Source organism: Balaenoptera borealis (genome assembly GCF_965194805.1).
Source record: "Balaenoptera borealis genome assembly, chromosome: 20".
In the NCBI taxonomy this organism is placed as follows: Eukaryota; Metazoa; Chordata; class Mammalia; order Artiodactyla; family Balaenopteridae; genus Balaenoptera; species Balaenoptera borealis.
Genome location: NC_138879.1, coordinates 49,681,104 through 49,700,201, shown reverse-complemented (window position 1 = coordinate 49,700,201; position 19,098 = coordinate 49,681,104). Strand labels below are relative to the sequence as shown.

The following is a 19,098-nucleotide window of genomic DNA, read 5'->3' as shown; positions in this document are numbered from 1 at the left end:
CTGGCCACTATTTAGACCTAATATTAGTTTAAATTCAGGGTTATTTTTATTTTACTGTGATGCCTGTGTTCTTTAAGGTAATGTATTGACTTTATAAGCCTTAACTGTTTTTAATCAATGCTCTATTTTCTGCTGTCACGTTAATGTTCTCTTTGGTTATTTTCTCCTTTCTGTCTTCTTTCCAGACCCATCTCTTGAGTCTCCCTTAAAAATCTTACTCCAGCCTACTGCCCATCAGTTTTTGCTCTGCCCTGGTTAGCCGTGTGTCATTCTCATCTGTTTTTATTTCTGCCATTTCCCACACTTGCCCTTTCTTCTGGAGCTCATCTAAATTCTGTGTTTCCCAGACCGCTGAATTCTTAAGTTCTACGTTCCCATCATCAGTGCCCCTGGGCACAAGTCTCCAGTGTTCTCACTGGTTTTCGTGGGTGTTAATTCTGCCTCCTGCGTGAGCCGGTATGTGCTGGAGCCAGGACTAAAACACAGGCTATTCGACTCTTAGTCTTGTCCCCTTTCCACTCGGTCAGGTGTGCTGTGAGTTGTACGTAGAGAGCGAGATAGCATTTGTCCAAGAGAATTCCTTATAATCTTCACTATTTGGAGATCACATGATTGTCTTTTCTTCCCTGTCACTTTCCTGTGATACAAAGGAAGTTAGAAACTTCACTGAACCTCCCAGGCCAGGGATCACTGCAGCCATTGAGATATTTCCTTGAATTATCTCTTTGAGTAAGAAACATTTATGGTTGTACTAAAGAAGAAGAGTTAGATTTAAAAAAACTTTTTTTCAAGGTGGTCAGAAATGTACCTAGTCTGAAAAATTTCTCGCAAGTCTGTTAATTCAGTAGAGATCCACTAAGAGCCTGCTATGTGCCGGGCCCTGTGCGAGGCACGGGGGTACAGTGCCAAAAGAGCACAGTCTTGAGGAGCAGGCAAACATGTGATCAGTTATAACACAGTAAGGGCCTAAAAGCATAGGTCCTGTGGGTACAGAAGAGCACACCTGACCCTATCTGGTGGGAGAAGGCAGTAGAGCTTGAGAAGGGCTTTTTGGAGGAGGTGGTGCTGGAGCTCCTTGTGAGCCCACGAACGGAGTCTGATCAGGCATAGAGGAAGGGGTGTTCTTAATCGAACGGCATAAGTAACAGGCCAGTGACAAGATGGGGAGGAGCAGGTATTTGAAGAGGAGAATGGTAACGGCCAGGCTTTGAACATGTTGGGTTTATGGTTCTGGTAGGACTTCAGGTGACAGTGTCTGGTTGGACCCTCAGGAGCTGAGTCAGTGCTGGAGATGGGGATTTGCAGTCATTCACCAGCAGGTGACAGTTGAAGCCATGAATGTCAATGTCCTCTCATCGCCTGTGGGCATCTGTGTAGAAAGGGCAGCCAGGAGAGTGAGAAGGAGAGGCAGGAAGAAAGTCAGGGGCCACAGAAGCTGAGAGAGGAGAGAGCTTCAAGTAGGACCGTGGTTGGCACAGCTACCAGGGCTGAGGTTCAGTGGGGAGGCTTTGCTCTCTAGGTGGCAACTAATGCCTTTGACGAATGGCTTCAACGAGTGGTGGGGGCAGGAGGGGTAGAATGGCAGGGAGGGGAAAGGCAAGCACAGCAGGTGTAGGCAACTTTTTCAAACGGAACACACGTACAAAAAATATGTATATTGATGGACAATTTAAAGAAACAACTATCCATTTTAAGAAGTGGAACATTACCAATATTTTTGCAGTCTGCCCCCCCTGCCCAGTGCCCTTCCATGGCTCACCTTCCTCCTTCCTCATCAGAGGTAGCCACCATTCTGAAATTTATGTTCATCATTTCCTTGTTTTTCTTTCTACTTATCCCTACATAGCAGGCTTGTTTTCCCTGGTTTTGGTCTTTAATGGAGTCAAGTGGCATACAGTCTTCTGGGACAAGTTTTTTTCACTCAACAGCATTTTTGAGATTCATGCATGTTGATGTATGTGTTGCAGTTCTCCCCCCCCCCCACCCCCAACCCACTGGCACACAATATTCCCCTTATGAATCTGCCATAATTTATTTATCCATTTTACTTTGGAGGGATAGTTGGGTTGTTTCCAATTCGGGGCATTTACATGGAAGTAATATATCTTGTGGTTTGTAGATGCAAGAATTTATCCCTAGAGGTCATTTGACTCTTCAGAGAAACTGGAGAATAAAGATGATGGTTAGAGAGCCATAGTGGGATAAAGAATTGTCTTTTAAAATGGGAGAGATTTGATTGAAGGCTCAGGGGACGGAGCCGGAGAGAAAAGGAATTTTTGAAGATGTGTGAGAGAGAGAGAGAGAGAGAGAGAGAGAGAGAGAGAGAGAGAGAGAGGGAGAGAGGGGCGAGATAACCGTGGCTAAGGTTCCTAAGGGGTGGAAGGGGGATGGCACGTGGAGTCCAAACCATCTGTAAAGGCTCTGAACAGCTGGAGGGCAAGAGAGGGGTTTTCATAATACCATCTTTCTTGGTCACTTTTGGGTTGAATATTCCCCACTTCTCTAGAATCTCTTTGTCTCTGACAGCTGCTCTCTTAGAGTACGCCCCTGGCTGTGTTCTGTGAATGGCCTGTTGTAAACACTTTCCATTTCTCTCCTCCCTTGTAGTGTGAGCTGTTGATGGTCGATGGGGCCCAAGGGGAGGTGGGCTCTGTGCTCTTCTCCCTGTTCTGGTCTGTCCAAGGCAGCCTGCTGTCCTGGTGCTACCTGCAGCTGAAGAGCACGGACTCTGGAGCCAAAGATCTTGCCGCTGACCTTATTGAAAAATGTGAGTTTCAGTACAAAATCCATGAAAACAGATAGATGTTGGGGTTTGACTCTGTGTGTGCTCTCTTCTTAGTACCTCATGCATAGAACAGAGTGTGTGTGGTTTTCATTTCATTATTACAAATCAGATCTGTTTTCAGGTTGTTATTTTCTTCTTAAGATGGAATTCTGTAGCATGTCTTTTTGCTCAGTTTCCTGTCTGAATGAAGTAGTATGCCTAAGTGTTTTTATTGTACGGTTGGGTAATTTCACGGCCTAAACATTGCCTCTGCGGTCATACAGCACTCTTAGATGATACTGTATTCTTCAGTAGAGTCTGTCTTCCCTGTTTTAATCAAATTATCCAAAAAAGAAAGTCTTGAACTTTAAAAATCTAAGGTACATGTGAGCACTTCTGTGATCTTTGCTGGTACTGAAAATATTCAGATTCATGTCCCATAAACCCACAGAAAATTATATGAAACCCAACAGGTTCTGAGAATTTGTATGTAGAAAAATCAGTTCCATCAAACTTGGTCTCAGCAGCCATGTCAAAAATGCTTACAGTATTGAGTCTTGGCTCTTCAAGTTTGGCCTGCCATATGGCGTACCTAGAGACAGGCCCTTTGTAAACAAAGGGAGAGGCAGACCAGTAACTGGGTTGGTCAGCCATGTACCTTCACTTATAAAAGGGATATCTCCACCCCATTGAAAAGTAGCAAAGACAAAAAAAAAAAAAAAAAAAAAATCACTCACTTTAAAAGTAAACTTTTACTGAGATTTGCAGTGCTTTTCCCTCCCAGAGGAAAACGTTTGTATGACACTTAAATGGTCTCGTGGTCTTTCTGACAGGGAATTCCCTCCACAGCTTCTGTGACCCTCTCCAGCTTTGTCCTTGATGATGACCAAGCAAGTGATGTTTCTACCATATAAAATATTAATTATTTTCTTTATGTTTTGACAGATGTGGGACAGTTTCTGGCACGCATGAGAGTGATTTTGGAATCTCTTTTGTCACAGTATAGCGGGAAAACCGTAGTAGAAAAATTATGTAATTCGGTGTTTTCAATGGCAGCTCGTCAACTGGTAAGACAGAGTGGCAGCCATTTGTAAGGGGTGGGAGGGGGCAGAGTCTGAGGTGGACGCTAAGTGCTTCGTTCATCTTCCTGTAGGTGATCTTTCTGCTGGACTTTTGCACATTAGATATTTCACACTGCACGCTCTTGAGAGAGTTCAGTGCCCTGACAGAGCTGTTGAAGGAGCTCTGCAGTGACCCTGATGGAGGACTGAACAAGGTACCTCGAGCTGGCATTTGAACCTGCTTTGTATCCCCTCTTAGGAGCGCTGTGACCATACGTAATGAGACATACCACTCAGTTACAGGTCTACACGAATAAGTTACCTCTAGAAGAGCCCCCTCTGTGTTTTATCAGTACTTTATCTGTGTCTATCAACTTTATCAGTGTTGGTTTTGCCAGCAAGGATAAATGCCAGTCTGAGTTGATTTGGCATGGTCAGCATTAGACGGGAGACACAGAGGAAGCTGTACATAGATTAATTTCATCGTTCTATAGCACATGAAATTATATAAAAACCATGTGAATGATTAACCAAATTGAAGTCCAGAAGAGAAAATCTGTGTTGAAAGGCAAATTAGAGGGTTGGGTATTTAAAAGCATTTTCTGCCTTACTCAGCCTTATAGGACAAAAAGCTTTTTCACTGTCTTGTTTGAATCTCACAACTCTGTGGGAGTAGAAAGGGCATATATTTAAAAGCCTGTTTTAAAGACAAAAAAAGCAAAGACTGAAAAAGGGAGGGAGAAGACAAGATGGGCTCAGGTTTGCCAAGGTCTCAAATAGAAGTGTAAGGTCTTTCATGCTAGTACTGGAACTTCATGCTAGTACTGGTTTGTAAGAAATAGTTCTTACAGATAGTCATATATAGAAAATATATTAGAAAAATAAAATATATTAGAAAAATAAAAGATAATCAGAGTTACTATAACGCAATAGAAACCCCATGTCTTCTCTGCTGAGTAAATGTATGTTGATCGATATGTATAGATGGGAACGTCAGGTATATTTTTAGCCTGTGTGATGATTTGAGTAGGGATGTCAAAGGCTACTGTCTGGGGCACTGATGCACAACACAGTTTCCTGTGTATGGCTGGATGTAGAGTGATGAAAACCCTTCTTTCTTAACTCGTTTGTCTACGTAGCTGGATGTCGAGACTTGGCAACAGGAACGTCCTGTGGTGTTACATACGTGGACCAAGGAGTCTGCTCACAACTATGAAAATAACTGCCACGAGGTGTCTGTCTTTGTTAGCCCAGGGGCAACCTATTTTGAGGTGGAATTTGATGAGAGATGTGAAACTGAAAAAAGGTACAACTCACCTGTTCTTTTTCCCCAAGCAATAATGGATCAGAAATGAGAGACGGAAAGTGATAGAGATTATGCTTTCACAGGTATGATTATCTGGAATTTACCGACGCTAGAGGTGGGAAAACACGCTATGACACAAAAGTTGGCACTGATAAATGGCCCAAGGTGAGTGGTGTTCCCAGAGAGCCATGCGATACTTGCTTTTGTGTCAATTCTCCTTTTGTCAGCCTCAGGCGGTAATAGAGATATGGTCTTTGAAGGGAAGCACTTATATTACACTTTTCGTAAAGGGAAGTGTTTATAGCAGAGTTCAGTACCTGTTTTGTAAATAAAGTTTTTTGGGATACAGCTGTGCCCATTTGTTTGTTTCATCTGTAGCTGCGTTGGCACTGTAGTGGTGGGGTTGAGTCGTCGCAACAGAGGCTGTATGGCCCAGAAAGTCTAATGATTTACTCTCTGGTTCTTCATAGGACCAGTTTGCCACCCCTGGTTTATATCACATTGTCAGAGTAAATGGGGAGTTGTAATCCTTAGCAAGAAAGGGCCAGTGAGTCCAGGAGGGCCCTGACCATGGTGATGAAAGCCAGGATCTCCCTCACAGTTAGGGCCGCATGGTCTCTGGGGCTGGGAAGTTAAGTGCTGCTTCACCATTGACCTTCTCTCTGCTGTCCACGGTCCTGGTTGGGAGCAGAGGAGCGGGCAGCATGCCTCAGATGGACATCTGAGGTTTAGAAAACCGACCAGCAGTTTTCAACTTTGCTTCTTCGTAACATGCAGTTGTGAATTTTCTGTTTCAGTCACTCCGTTATACATTTCTCCTTTAGTAGTTTTGGTGGGGGTGATAAGATATAATGGTAGGAATATAGACCAATTTTTTTTTTTTTTTTTTTGGCCGCGTGGCATGCGGGATCTTAGTTCCCTGACCAGGGGTCAAACCCATGCCCCCTGCAGTGGAAGCGCGGGGTCTTAACCACTGGACCGCCAGGGACCAATTTTATATTTAGACCAATCTTATATTTAGATTTTTTTGAGTCGCGAAGAACATGCTTATTACTGAAATGCTACCTTCTCTAATCAGTTTGACCACATGACTTCTTTGTTTGTCTCTAGAAAGTGACCTTTAAGGCTGGTCCCCGGCTGCAGTTTCTCTTTCACTCTGACAGCAGCAACAATGAGTGGGGCTACAAATTCACCGTCACTGCCTATGGCCTGCCTGATGTCGCCGTGTCTTGGGGCTTGGATTTACAGCTCCTTGTTTCCCGGCTGATGGGACGCCTCGCTTCCCAGTGCATGGCACTCAAATCCCTGCATCGTAAGTCCACAGACCATCCCTTCCCTTCTTGCTAACAGCCACACTGAAGAGCAAGGTGGTACCCCTTTCGTGTAAGTTGTCTCCACATAGCGACAGAGCAAAGGGGATTGATAAAATTCCCTTTCAGTTTCCTTTAAACTAAACCAGAATAAGATGTCTACATTGACACCATTTTCATCAAGCTGCTTGACTCAGACACTGGGGACATTGCCGAGGAAGGACACGGTGGCTTCCCTGTCTGTGGAGGACAAGTGGGGGGGGAGCTGAGTTTTGGCAGCGTTGTCATCATTTTTTTGTGAGTCAGTTTTGGCGTACTCCAACAAGAAGGCAGAAATATGGAATAAATTAATTGTATATTCTCTAATTATGTGAATATTTGTGTGAATATGTATAAATATGTGAACGTGGATTTAGCCTTAAAGTGATTTCAACTTATTTGTTAAATTCATCCAAGGATGAGTGAAACAAGAAATAGAATGAAACTTTCTAGTGTATTTTATTTCTATATCATGTCTTGAGTTTTTCCTCACTTTAAAAGTAAAATATCATAGAAAAATTGCGTAATGGAAAAAAGCCAAGGGGAAAAGCCATTTTTAATCCTAATACCCAGAGATAACTATTATTAACATTTTAATATATTTCTATCTAATCTTTTTTCTTTGTTTATTCATAAACACATATATGGTGGGTATTTAATTATTGCTGTTATTTTTTTTACAAACTTAAGTTTACGAATTGTGAACATGTCCCCATAATGAAACATTTCTAAATGGTCTCCTGTTATACCCTAGAGGTAGTTCCCATTCTGTTTTCAACTTACTACACAGGTTAGTCATTTCAGAGGAACCTGTAACTGAAGCTGTCGTACAGAATGGTAACATTTCAGGACTGCCGGATGGCTTGGGTTCATTGGGGTATTTGTTTATGAAGTATCACAATTACATTCTGCTAAATGTGTGTGAATTCCCTCCAAGTCTTAATGCCCAAGTTTTTTTAAAACCTTTTCTTCACCAGTTCAAAGATTCTCAGTATATTAAGGAAAAAATAGAGCTCTCATCAGCCTTCTTTTTCTCTTTCCAGAGTTAGGAAGTAACATGGCAATACCTCAGGCAAAAATGGCATTAGTCCTAAACTCCCCCTTGTGGAAACCTGTCTTCAGGCACCAAATATGTCCAGAGTTGGGATTAGAAGCAAGCTGGCCCACTCACCCACCCCAGGATAATAAGGAGGTATTTACTCTTTTCTTGTCTTTGTATTTGGAATGGGAAATGTTTACTAATATTTATTACTTTAAATTATAAACATCTGTGTTTGTATCTTATCACCCCCACTAAGCTGTTAGCTCCTCGAGGGCAGAAACTATCCCTTGTTCACTTGGGGTCCCCAGTGTGCCCCACAGGGGCCAGTGTAATGGGTGTTCAGAAGTATTGACTGACTGATTCTTCAGTGATATACAGTAGGTGCTCAGTAAATCTCTCTTGATGGAGTTATTAAACAAACAAGTCGAGTCTATTTCCGGTGCCCGCTGAGTCAAACTTCAGAATAAATGATTTATGCTGTACCTATTTGTTCTCCATGGAACAGTAACACATTATTTAGGCTTATAATAATTAAAAACGAAACAAGTTTGCCGACTGTCTCTTCTTCATCTCTCCGCCCCTCTCTCTCTGCTCTACTACTTTTCCTCCCTTCTTCCTGCCTCCCCCTACCCCAGTTCTTCAGTAGTTAATTGCTGAATCCAGGGGTTCTTGCTCAGCTTCTCTTCTCCTTTGCCTCTCTGCTCCTTCAGACCCTCTCTTCTCTTATTCCATGGCAGCCCACTGTCTTCTCTTGATCTCACCATTCCATCTACCTCCTTTATTGACCTCTCTTCTTCCTCCTTCTCTAAAGAGTAGGCTTCATTTGGGCTTTCTCCCCTTTCCTGCACCCCACCAAGACTTGATCCTGTCTCCTCTCTTCTGTTGTCATATCTGTGTGAAAAATACCTAAATGTCAGTTTCCAGCCCTGGTTCTTCTCCCAGGCTCCAGTCGTGTATCCCCATCTTGCTGTTAGGTATTTCCATTTCAGTGTTCTGATTCCCTTTAACTCAGAGGTGTAAAACCAGGACGTCTCCCTGGACTTCTCGCTCCTGTTACTGTCATTATTGTTTTCCCAGGCATTGAGCCACTGCCCCCTAGCATCGCCTTTATCCCCACCTTGTTCTCACCTTTCCTGTCCAGTCAGCTGCAAGCCCTGTGGCTTCTTCCTTGAGATGTTCATCACTGTCTGTTTCCTCTGTCTCCATCTTTATTCAGACCCTCATCTTGCACTTGCATTGTTAACATTGGTACCTACCAAGTTTTTTTTAATCACTGCATTATCTTGTCATTCCACTGCCAAGCACCATTAATGGCTCCCCGTTGCCCACAGGGTGAAGTCTAAACTCCTCAGTGTGACAGTCAAGGCTCTCTACAGTCTCCTTTCACCTTACCTATCTGACTCTAGTTCCCACCACTCCCCAGCTGAGACTTCAGGCCAGGTCAGTCTCCCCACTGACTCTTAACTTTTGCTCATGGTTGTGTTCCTCAGGGCCAAACCTGCCCAGTCTTCAGGGTCCAGTCCAAAGCCCATCCCCTCCAGGAGGCTTTTTTTAGTTACTTTAACCTGCCAGGAGCTCTCTCCTGTGAATTCTCAGCACTGGGTGTCCCTTCTAGGCATTTGGCACTTGATAATCTTATGCTTTACAGTAGTGGTAGTTTTAATGCTTTTAATGTTTTATTTATGTTTACCTTTTATTTTTTTTTTTTTTAACCCATGTATCTGTCTGATCTCCCCGAAGTAGATTGAAACTTCCTGAGAGTATGCACCGCGTTTTATACTTCTGCTTTGGCCTAGTAGGTGTTCAGTAAACTTTATTTTTTGAATGAATGCATTAAACATGATGGTTTTTCTTGTTGTTGTTGTTGTTCCCAGGTTAAGAACATCCCTGATGATCCCTGCCACCAATTTCTTCTTGACTTTGCACAGTCAGATCCTGCCCAGAACTTCTGTGGGCCATATTCAGAACTTTTCAAAGGATTCATACAGGCATGTAGAAAACAGGCCCCAAAGACAGATATAGTTGCTGGTTCCACTATTGATCAAGCTGTGAACGCCACCTTTGCTGCTCTGGTGTATCGCACTCCAGACTTATATGAGAAGCTGCAAAAATATGGTAACTTATATTACAGGGAATGTTTTTGATCTGAAGGCCAATTGCTAAGTTTTAAGAAAGCTTATCTTAAGTGAAAGTGTTAAAATATTTTGGAACATAAACATACTTCTACAACTATAGACTTCATCTTGTCAGTCCTACTTTGCCAGTCAAAAGATTTGTGACCAATTTATAGTTAGCAGATTGCAGTATATAGCAAGTAGCCTTGAGTTTCCTAATGAGCAGGTAATTTGTCTTTATCCAGAATTCTCATGGAAAACTGTGGAGAAGTTTAATGGAAAGAAACCTTAACTTGGGTTGTAGTCCCAGCTCACAAACTAGAAGTTGTGCAGCTTCAGGTTAATCAGATAACCTTTCTGCACCTGAGTATCCTTATCCGTAAAGTTTAGAGTTGATTAGCTCTAACATGCTAAGAAATTCCAATTTAAACCTGAGATGTTTAGGTAATTGAATGTGCTAATAACCAAGGAGGAAATGCAGGTATTAACTCCATCTTTAGACTTGCAGCTTCTTTGCAGCACCATCCCTGCTTGGTTTCCTTTGTTGATAGCCTGCTCCTTGCCGTTTCTTTTCCTCATGTCCCCCAGGGATACCATCTCTGTGTATTTACTGTAAGTGTAGACTGCAGCCTAACAGGACCCACGGAGAGGGAGGGTCTCTCCCTACTCATAATCTTTCAGGGGAAAAACATTTCAAACCCAACGTAAAGACAAGTTATGGGCTGTCCCAAGCACTTTGGCAGGATATGTGTTCTTTCTATGGTGCCGATGAAAGAATCAGGAACAAATGCTTCCTTCCTTAGAGTAGGTAATTGCTTATTGCTCTAATTATTATTATTATTGATATTATTAGCACTGCTACCTTTATTGCTTAGTCCTGTGTGTTCCACATTGCAGAGTTTATTTCCTGATGTCTAAATCATCTCAATTACTCCTTCAAATCTTAGTATTTCCTTTAAGAAGCTGCTCAAGTAAATAAAACTATACTGAAGCATGAGTGATTTAAGTAAACAACTGTCACATGGGAGAGTATATTTCTCCTGGGGATGAGGGGCCAGCTGACCTGTATGGTTTTGAAAAAAATAATTCGGTAAATGTTTTCATAATCAAATTGTAGTAAGACAACTGGACAACCTTTGTTACCTGTGGGAACTTTCAGTGGAAGGATAAAAGCCTTGTGAGTTAAAAGCTGAGAGGTAGAACTCTCCCCCGGCTCTTTTTCAAATCGTGTTCAGCTATCACATACCTATTTGCAGTTAAGAAACACACAATCAAATGTAGGAACTAGAAATATTTTACCAAATACAAGTTGTTTCTAGAGTACCTACCACTGTTGCTTTGAAAGAGGTGCAGGTGGTTCCCGGTTCTTTCTGTCCCTGCCTCTAAGGGGCTATTCATGGGTTCTTCAAGACTGAACTACTTTGAGAGTGGTCCTTGTCTAGCTAATTTGCTCATCTTTGTCTAAAAATTTGTCACCCTTTTGGGTTAGAAATGTACGGGAGGAGTTTTTCAACTAGACTCTAAGCTGCTTGAGGGCAGGAACCATGTTTGTTTTTTTCAGCATTGTATTTCCCAGTGCCTGGTATAGAGCCTGGCACATTCTAGGTATTCAGAAAATACACTGCATTTACATTGGCTCAACAGAGAGCGTCACCGTGTTCTAGTAATTTATCCTCTGGTTTTTAGATGAAAAGGGGCAGGCCTCATGGGTCTTTCTTTAAAAAAAAAAAGACAAAAAAGAAAACTTTTTTGTTATTTTTCTAATTATAAAAATAATACCTATTCATGTAGAAACTTACAAAGTACAGAAAAGCTTAAAGTAATAATCAACTATAATCTCACCACTTCAAGAACATTTTTCTATATATCTACCTGGCCTTTTATTTAGGTATATTTATATGTGTACATATGTATATATACACACCATGTTTTTACTATGTATACTCTTTTTAAATAAGATAATTTTGTACATACTGTTTCATAACCAGCCTTTTTTACTTACTATATACCATGAACTTTTTTCCATGTTTTTTTTTTAACATCTTTATTGGAGTATAATTGCTTTACATTGTTGTGTTAGTTGCTGCTGTATAACAAAGTGAATCAGCTATACATATACATATATCCCCATATCCCCTCCCCCTTGTGTCTCCCTCCCACCCTCCCTATCCCACCCTTCTAGGTGGTCACAGAGCACCGAGCTGATCTCTCTGCTATGCAGCTGCTTCCCACTAGTTATCTGTTTTACATTTGGTAGTGTAGATATGTCAATGCCACTCTCTCACTTCGTCTCAGCTTACGCTTTCTCCTCCCCATGTCCTCAAGTCCATTCTGTACGTCTGCGTCTTTATTCCTGTCCTGCCCCTAGGTTCTTCAGAACCCTTTTTTTTTTTTTTTAGATTCCATATATATGTGTTAGCATATGATATTTGTTTTTCTCTTTCTGACTTACTTCACTCTGTATGACAGTCTCTAGGTCCATCCACCTCACTACAAATAACTCAATTTCATTTCGTTTTATGGCTGAGTAATATTCCATTGTATATATGTGCCACATCTTCTTTATCCATTCATCTGTCGATGGACACTTAGGTTGCTTCCATGTCCTGGCTATTGTAAATAGAGCTGCAGTGAATATTGTGGTACATGACTCTTTTTGAATTATGGTTTTCTCAGGGTATATGCCCAGTAGTGGGATTGCTGGATCGTATGGTAATTCTATTTTTAGTTTTTTAAGGAACCTCCATACTGTTCTCCATAGTGGCTGTATCAATTTACATTCCCACCAACAGTGCAAGAGGGTTCCCTTTTCTCCACACCCTCTCCAGCATTTATTGTTTGTAGATTTTCCATGTTAATAATTATTTTTTACTCACTTTTAATAATTTTATTTTGCTTTTAATTTTTTTATATTTTACTTTTATATTTTTACTTTTAATATTTTACTTTAACAGTATATCCATTTCAGATGCTGTTTGTTTGAAAAAAGTTAGTTTGAAGTAACACAGAGAACCCATTACAGGTGTTTGTGGTTTAATTGATAGTTTTTTCCCCCCAGTCCTCTCTTACGACCCCCCATGTGCGAAAGTCAGGGGAAGAGTTTTCCTTTGCGGAGATTGGGAGGTGACTTTGGGCTTCATGTTGCAGTAGTGAATTGTGTTAACTGAATGTAACCTCTCCTTTCCCCAGTAAACAGTGGGGGCAAGACAGCCCTGAGTGAGGAGATCGCACAGGTGTATTCCTTGGCAGATGGGATTCGAATATGGATGGTAAGGTTTTCCTTTGCATGTGATTTTTATATATTTTGAGTTTTCCCACCGTGATATCATTGAATTAAGGTAAGTAGCTCTCTTCTCAAGAATTTAACTTTAGGAATGTTTTTCAAAACTAAAGTTCAGTGATGTGAATGGATTAAAAAATAATTTAGAACCCTTGAAATCATAATTTGGTGAATGTTGAGATTGTCAGAGTAAATAGGGTTCAGTTGAGCCCCCCCCTCACCTCCTTCTGTAACCCAAAGGCTGCTCGGTGGAACCTAACCTTTTAGACCAGGGGGAAAAGCACTGCGTTAGATTCTGGGCAACCAATGACAGTTTTAGGCAGAGGAGAGCACTCTTTCAAAGGAGAGGGCTTTCTGCATTTTAGAAAAGTAGTTCTGCAGCATTGTTCATGACAGCAATAAACTGGAAGAACAAAATGTCCCATTTATAGAACGGACAAAAAAATTATATATTATATTACTGTATAATACTGTATTACAGTGAAAGTGAACGAAGTAGAGCTGCCTGTATCAGCATGGGTGGTGCTCACAAATGTGATGATGAGCAAAAAATAGCAAGTTGTAGAAGAATGCATAGGTATGATATTCCTCATATAAAGCTTAAACATAAACTAGATCTCTGTTATGTACATAAATATGTAGTAAAATTATACAGATGCATGGAAATGATAAACATCAAATTCAGGAGAATTGTTTTTATTTCTTAGGTGTGGAGATGAGTATATATTAGTATTATTTATATATATATTTACAACCACCTTAAATATTGTATAGTAATTGAGAAAGCAGTCTTAAAATAAATGAGTAGAGGCTGGTAATAAGATTGAAAGCAGGAGACTAGTTGTGGTAATTAGATGAGGATGGCTTCTGCTACTTGGGAGATAAGATAATTAGACTGTGTGATTGATCTGAGTGGTGAACAGGCAAATGGAATTTAGGACTGTTTCTGTGTTCCTGGTTTGGGTGACTTGGTGGGTGGGTAGAAGTGTTGACCAGAATAGGAAGAATGGTCTTGGATCTGGGAGTGGGGTGCTAAGTTCAGTTTGAGACATGTTAAGTATGAGGACATCTAGGTTATTTAAGACATCTAGCTGGAGAATTTAGTAAATGTGAAAGAATATAAATGTCAAGGCAGAGATAACGATAACTTCAAATCATTGGTAATAGTTTTTTTAAAAAATGTATGAGTTTATCCAGGAACAGACAGCCTTGGACAAAATCCACAATGATTAGAACATTGTTGGTGCTCAATGTAGACGAGATAGATAGATGGAGACCCAAATGAACAGGGACTCTCAAAAGAAACTAAAAGGTATCATCATCAGAATGGTGGCGGGTGAATCAGAAGAGTGTGTTGACAAAGGAACCAAGGCAGTAATAGCAATTTAAGAAAGAGTGTCCGATAAAGTCAGCGGCCACACACAGTTCAAGTAAAAAGGATTTGGCAGTTGTGACAAAGCACATTGTAGATTATGCTTCTGGTTTAGCATATGACAGACTGCCGATGATTGGACGAGATACCAGCCTTCTCTCTAAGACCTTGGTCTACATACATCACACGTGGTCTTCTGTCTGGGCTGTCAGCACCATGGCCCAAACTGTGACCATTGCCTGTGCTGGTACTAGAAGCACCGTTCTCTGCCTGGCAGTCTCAGCATCACTTAGAGGTGTCCCCTCCTTCGGAGGAGAATAGAGATCAACTTGTGGTTGAACCTCTGCTGCAAACCGGGTGTGTGATTTCTGGCCACACCACACGGCTTGCAGGATCTTAGTTCCCCGACCAGGGATTGAACCCGTGCCCCTTTCAGTGGAAGCACGGAGTCCTAACCACTGGACCTCCAGGGAAGTCCCGAGACCTCACTTCTTTATCTGTACTAGGTCAGCTTTAGGTAAGGGCCCCTCCAAATCCAGGGTTCTAGAATTTTTTAAAGAATAGGGTCATGGTTACAAATCCCTCCCAAATAACACATAGTTGAAAAGGAGGAAGTTTTGCAGGTAGACCTTTAGGCAGCTTCAAATCCTGAATTATTTCTAGGACAAACAAAAACAGCTCAGTGCTGTGCACAGAACTGTAAAGTTCTCCAGGATCTCAACACTGTGTGCTTTTGAAGTAGTTTGCTGTGGCTGCCCTTGCTGCCCTGTCTGGACAGCGTAATTATGTGGCTCAAATCCTTCCCCAGTTAGAGATGAAGCAGAAGTCCCAGATGAGCCTGGGGAGTGAGGCAGAAGAACAACGCGGGTCCGAAGCTGCTGAGGTGAACCCCGAGAGCCTGGGTGAGTGCCAGCTCCGGCTGTCGTCACTGGGCCTTCTGTTTCCATTTTGTAGAAAACCAGTGACCCACCTTCTAGATAAGTTTAGTTGAAGCTGTGTTTACCTAGGGAAGGTAACACAGGCACTAAATGTATTTTCCAAGGATGTTCACAAATAGAGAAGTGCCAGTTGTTAATTGTTTATTAACATGATCCAGACGGAGCATCTTTCTAATTACTTTCCTTAGGAGGCACGAAGTGCTTTTTGAGCTACATCTTGTTATGTTTTTGAAGTGTATTCACACTAAATATTTAATGAAATTAAGGAATTACTGTTAATTTTTTAAATTTCCTGGTTACGTTATTATTTAAAACTTTTTTTTAGTGAAATATACTGAAGATTTTACAGATGAAATAATGTGATGCCTGGGATCTGCATGGAAATAATCCATGGAGTGGGAGTGGGTGAAAGAAGACTGGCCCTGGATCGATGGCTATTAAACCTGGGCAAGGGGAGGGGTCCTTATACTGTTCTCTCTCTATGTATGTTTGAAAATGTCCACAATAAAACTTTAAGTGTGCTGATGATAGTGCTAGGGAGACTTTGATGTATATAATGAGAGAAAATTTGATTCTGTCCTGTCAGTAGATGTGTATATCACTGTGTTAATGGGGGTATTTCTTGTCCTAAATTGTAGAGTTTAAGTAGATTACTTTCACTGCAAAAGTAGGCAACAAGTTTAATTTCGACTTTTTTTCATTATCTTTCTTGCTTTTTGCATTTAGCGAAAGAGTGTATTCAGAAGAGTCTGCTATTACTGAAATGTTTGCCCATGGGTGTAAGTTCAAAAGAAGGCTGTGGCAAGTTGGTGGCTGTAGATGACACAGATCATCTGCGACCACTGGACAAGCGCCAGAGGACAAGCTCTGTGGTGGAAGAACATTTCCAAGCCTCTGCATCTCCCACCAAAGCAGCGCCCCCTGCTGTGGAAGATAGGAGTCCTGGCTTGGATGTCCAGCCCACGCTGCCGCCCAGCAGTGGCGCTCCTGCCGCAGAAGTGTCCTCTGCCACAGCCGAAGAGCCCTCGTCACCTTCCACTCCCACCCGGCGGCCTCCCTTCACCCGGGGGCGGCTCCGGCTGCTCTCCTTCCGCTCAGTGGAGGAGGCCAGACCGTTGCCCACAGTAAAAGAGAAGTACCCTGTGCTGAAGGATGCCATGGACTTCATTAAAGATCAGTCACTCTCCCACGAGAGGTGAGTGCCTTCTCTTTTCAAGCAGCAGGTAGCCAGTCTCGTCAAAGACTTGAAGTTCATGTTAAAAACGAGCAAATGATACTTGGAGGACAGATCAAGATTTGTCTTAGAATGTTCAAGAAAAAAGTTTTAATATTTTTTTTTTCTTTTAAAGAAGTATTTTTTTCACTTGAGATTTGTACATTATGCTGTATGTACATTATATCTCAATAATGTACCATTTGGATAAGAAAAGAAACATTCCTCTTGGTAGCTGCCAAAATAGATTTGTCTTATTTTAACGCTGGGAGAAATTCAGGATTTGATATTTTCTGACAAAATCACTTGTCAGTGGGCCTATACCTCTGAAAGTATTGCATGTTTTAATTTCCTGTCCTAAGTTTGTCCCTGGTTTACCACAGAGACAGAGTTCCTTTTTAATCAGTTAATTGTTCAACGTGAGTTGTTGGGCTTCTGGACAGTGAACTGATTTGTAGTGCTGCCGAGTAATGACTAAAAGTAGCAAACAGGTCTTGCTATCCTTCCTGAATGATACCTCACAATAGTGTTTCCTTTTTATTAATACGGCATCAGAACCTGGGTAGGGGTCTGTTTTCTTTCTGCCCCAGCTCGAGAGTTTTCTGGGTGTTCCTGACTTGAGTTCTGTCTCCAGTGTTGTAAAGGTTCTTTCCTTGAGGAAGGCCCAAGCCCGGAGCATCCTCGAGGTCCTGAGGATCATTCAGTGTTGTACGGAGTCCCTTGGGCAGCCTCACTGCTTCCACCCGCCTTTCATACTTTTCCTGTTGGAACTTCTGACCTGCCAGAAAGAGTTTACCAAGTAAGTCCAAAGTACGAGCCTGCAAGGGAAACAAGCAGGGGTCGTTTTAAAGAAATCCTGATTGTCTTCTCTAATTAAGAGCTCTATCATTTCCATATAGGATACAAATTTATGTTTTTGAACAATTCATTCTCTCATTCTAAGGAAATGATTCTATCCTTCTATCTATTCTATTCTATCTCTCATTCTATCCTTTTAGTAAGTAAATACCAGAACATGTTTATTCCTCTTGATGAATTTATCAGCTTTATTTTACCAATGAGGGTGGTATTGCCTGTGTACCCGTACTCATCATTTGGCTCCTGGAAGCTGTGGGCCAAATTTAATGCTCATTTACCGTAACAACATAAATCTAAGTACCTCACAAGGTTGTTTCAGCAGCCACTTGGTAAATACCTCCCAAGTGTTGTCTATACCAGCCACTGTTCTAGGTGTTGTATATAGCAGTGGGCAAGGCAGACAAGATCCTTGTTCTAGTGGAGCCTGTATTCTATTTAGGAGAGACAGACAAAACAAAACAAACACAAACAAACGAAAAACAGACATACATATATAGTGGTAATCTGGCTATGTGGTGATTTCATACAGAGTGACCTAATTTGTGGAGTTGGGGAAGGCAGGCTGAGGAGGACATGGAACCAAGGCATGAGTGACCAGCTGAGATCCGGAGAAAGAACACTACAGGCAGAAGGACCACCACACAGACCCTAGGGTGGGGGGTTAGCCCGAGGAGCAGAAAGACAGCCAGTGTGCCTGAGCGAGAGAAATAGGAGGAGGTGAGGTCAGAAAATCAGGGCCCATATTATGTAAAGCTTTGTAGGATATGGTTTAAGGTGTTTGGATTTTACCCAGAGTTGTAGATGGAAAGTCCCCGGAGAAATTTAAGCCCAAGGGGAACACACTGTGATATATATTTATGAAAGATACTTCTGGCTACTACATGAAAAAGAGTGGAAGGAAGAAAAGCAGTGGAGAGACTGGGAGAGATTGTTGCAGTAGCCCAGGCAAGAGGTGGAGGTGGTTTGGACCAGGAGATAGTACTGGAGAAGGAGAGAAAAGGATGAGATTCAAGATACACCGTGGAGGTGGAATTGTAAGGACTTGTTGATGGATTAGATTTAGAGGGTGAATGAAAAGAGTCATGGGGCAAGAAGCCTCTAGGATTTTGGCTTGAGCAGCTGGGTTTTACTGAGGGGAAGAGAATGGAAGAAACAGATTGGGATGATAATCAAAAGTTTTGTTTTGGCCATGTTAAGTTTGAACTGCTTCTTTCATACCCAAGTAAATATGAGAAAATAGAGATAAGAGTCTAAAGTTCTCGAAAGAAACCAGGAGTAGGGATAGAATTTGGATGTTGTCAGTATATAGATGGTACGTAAAGCCGTGAGACCAGATGAGACCTTCTAGAAAGAGTGCAGAGAGATGGACAAGAGGGGGCCCCGGACTGAGCCTTAGGGGCACTTCTTTATTTAGATGAAGTCAAGCACAGGAAGAGGAGTCAGCTGAGGAGACCAGGGAGTGACCACCAAGAGCAAAAACCAGGGGATGGTGGTGCCGTCGAAGCCGACAGAAGAATGTATCTCAAAAGGTAGAAATGGGACTTCCCTGGTGGCGCAGTGGTTAAGAGTCCACCTGCCAATGCAGGGGACACGGGTTCGATCCCTGGTCCGGGCAGATCCCACATGCCGTGGAGCAACTAAGCCCGTGCACCACAACTACTGAGCCTGTGCTCCAGAGCCCGTGAGCCACAACTATTGAGCCCGCACACCACAACTACTGAAGCCCATGCGCCTAGAGCCCGTGTTCTGCAACAAGAGAAGCTACCACAATGAGAAGCCCGCGCACCGCAACAAAGAGTAG

The 19,098-nt window shown here is 42.1% G+C and overlaps 1 protein-coding gene across 4 annotated transcripts in view; it reads left to right on the top strand.

The window, feature by feature from the left end:
* Positions 1-19,098, top strand: part of ZZEF1 (zinc finger ZZ-type and EF-hand domain containing 1) — a 115,733-nt gene that overhangs the window by 52,307 nt on the left and 44,328 nt on the right. For all 4 annotated transcript variants that reach the window (XM_082370512.1, XM_082370511.1, XM_082370510.1 and 1 more), the window contains exons 19-30: positions 2,608-2,767; positions 3,710-3,831; positions 3,918-4,040; positions 4,965-5,131; positions 5,215-5,296; positions 6,242-6,443; positions 7,524-7,672; positions 9,397-9,637; positions 12,826-12,905; positions 15,097-15,190; positions 15,953-16,421; positions 17,074-17,238. In XM_082370512.1, coding sequence (XP_082226638.1) covers positions 2,608-2,767; positions 3,710-3,831; positions 3,918-4,040; positions 4,965-5,131; positions 5,215-5,296; positions 6,242-6,443; positions 7,524-7,672; positions 9,397-9,637; positions 12,826-12,905; positions 15,097-15,190; positions 15,953-16,421; positions 17,074-17,238 — 2,054 coding nt within the window. The remainder of the gene's footprint in view (positions 1-2,607; positions 2,768-3,709; positions 3,832-3,917; positions 4,041-4,964; positions 5,132-5,214; positions 5,297-6,241; positions 6,444-7,523; positions 7,673-9,396; positions 9,638-12,825; positions 12,906-15,096; positions 15,191-15,952; positions 16,422-17,073; positions 17,239-19,098) is intronic.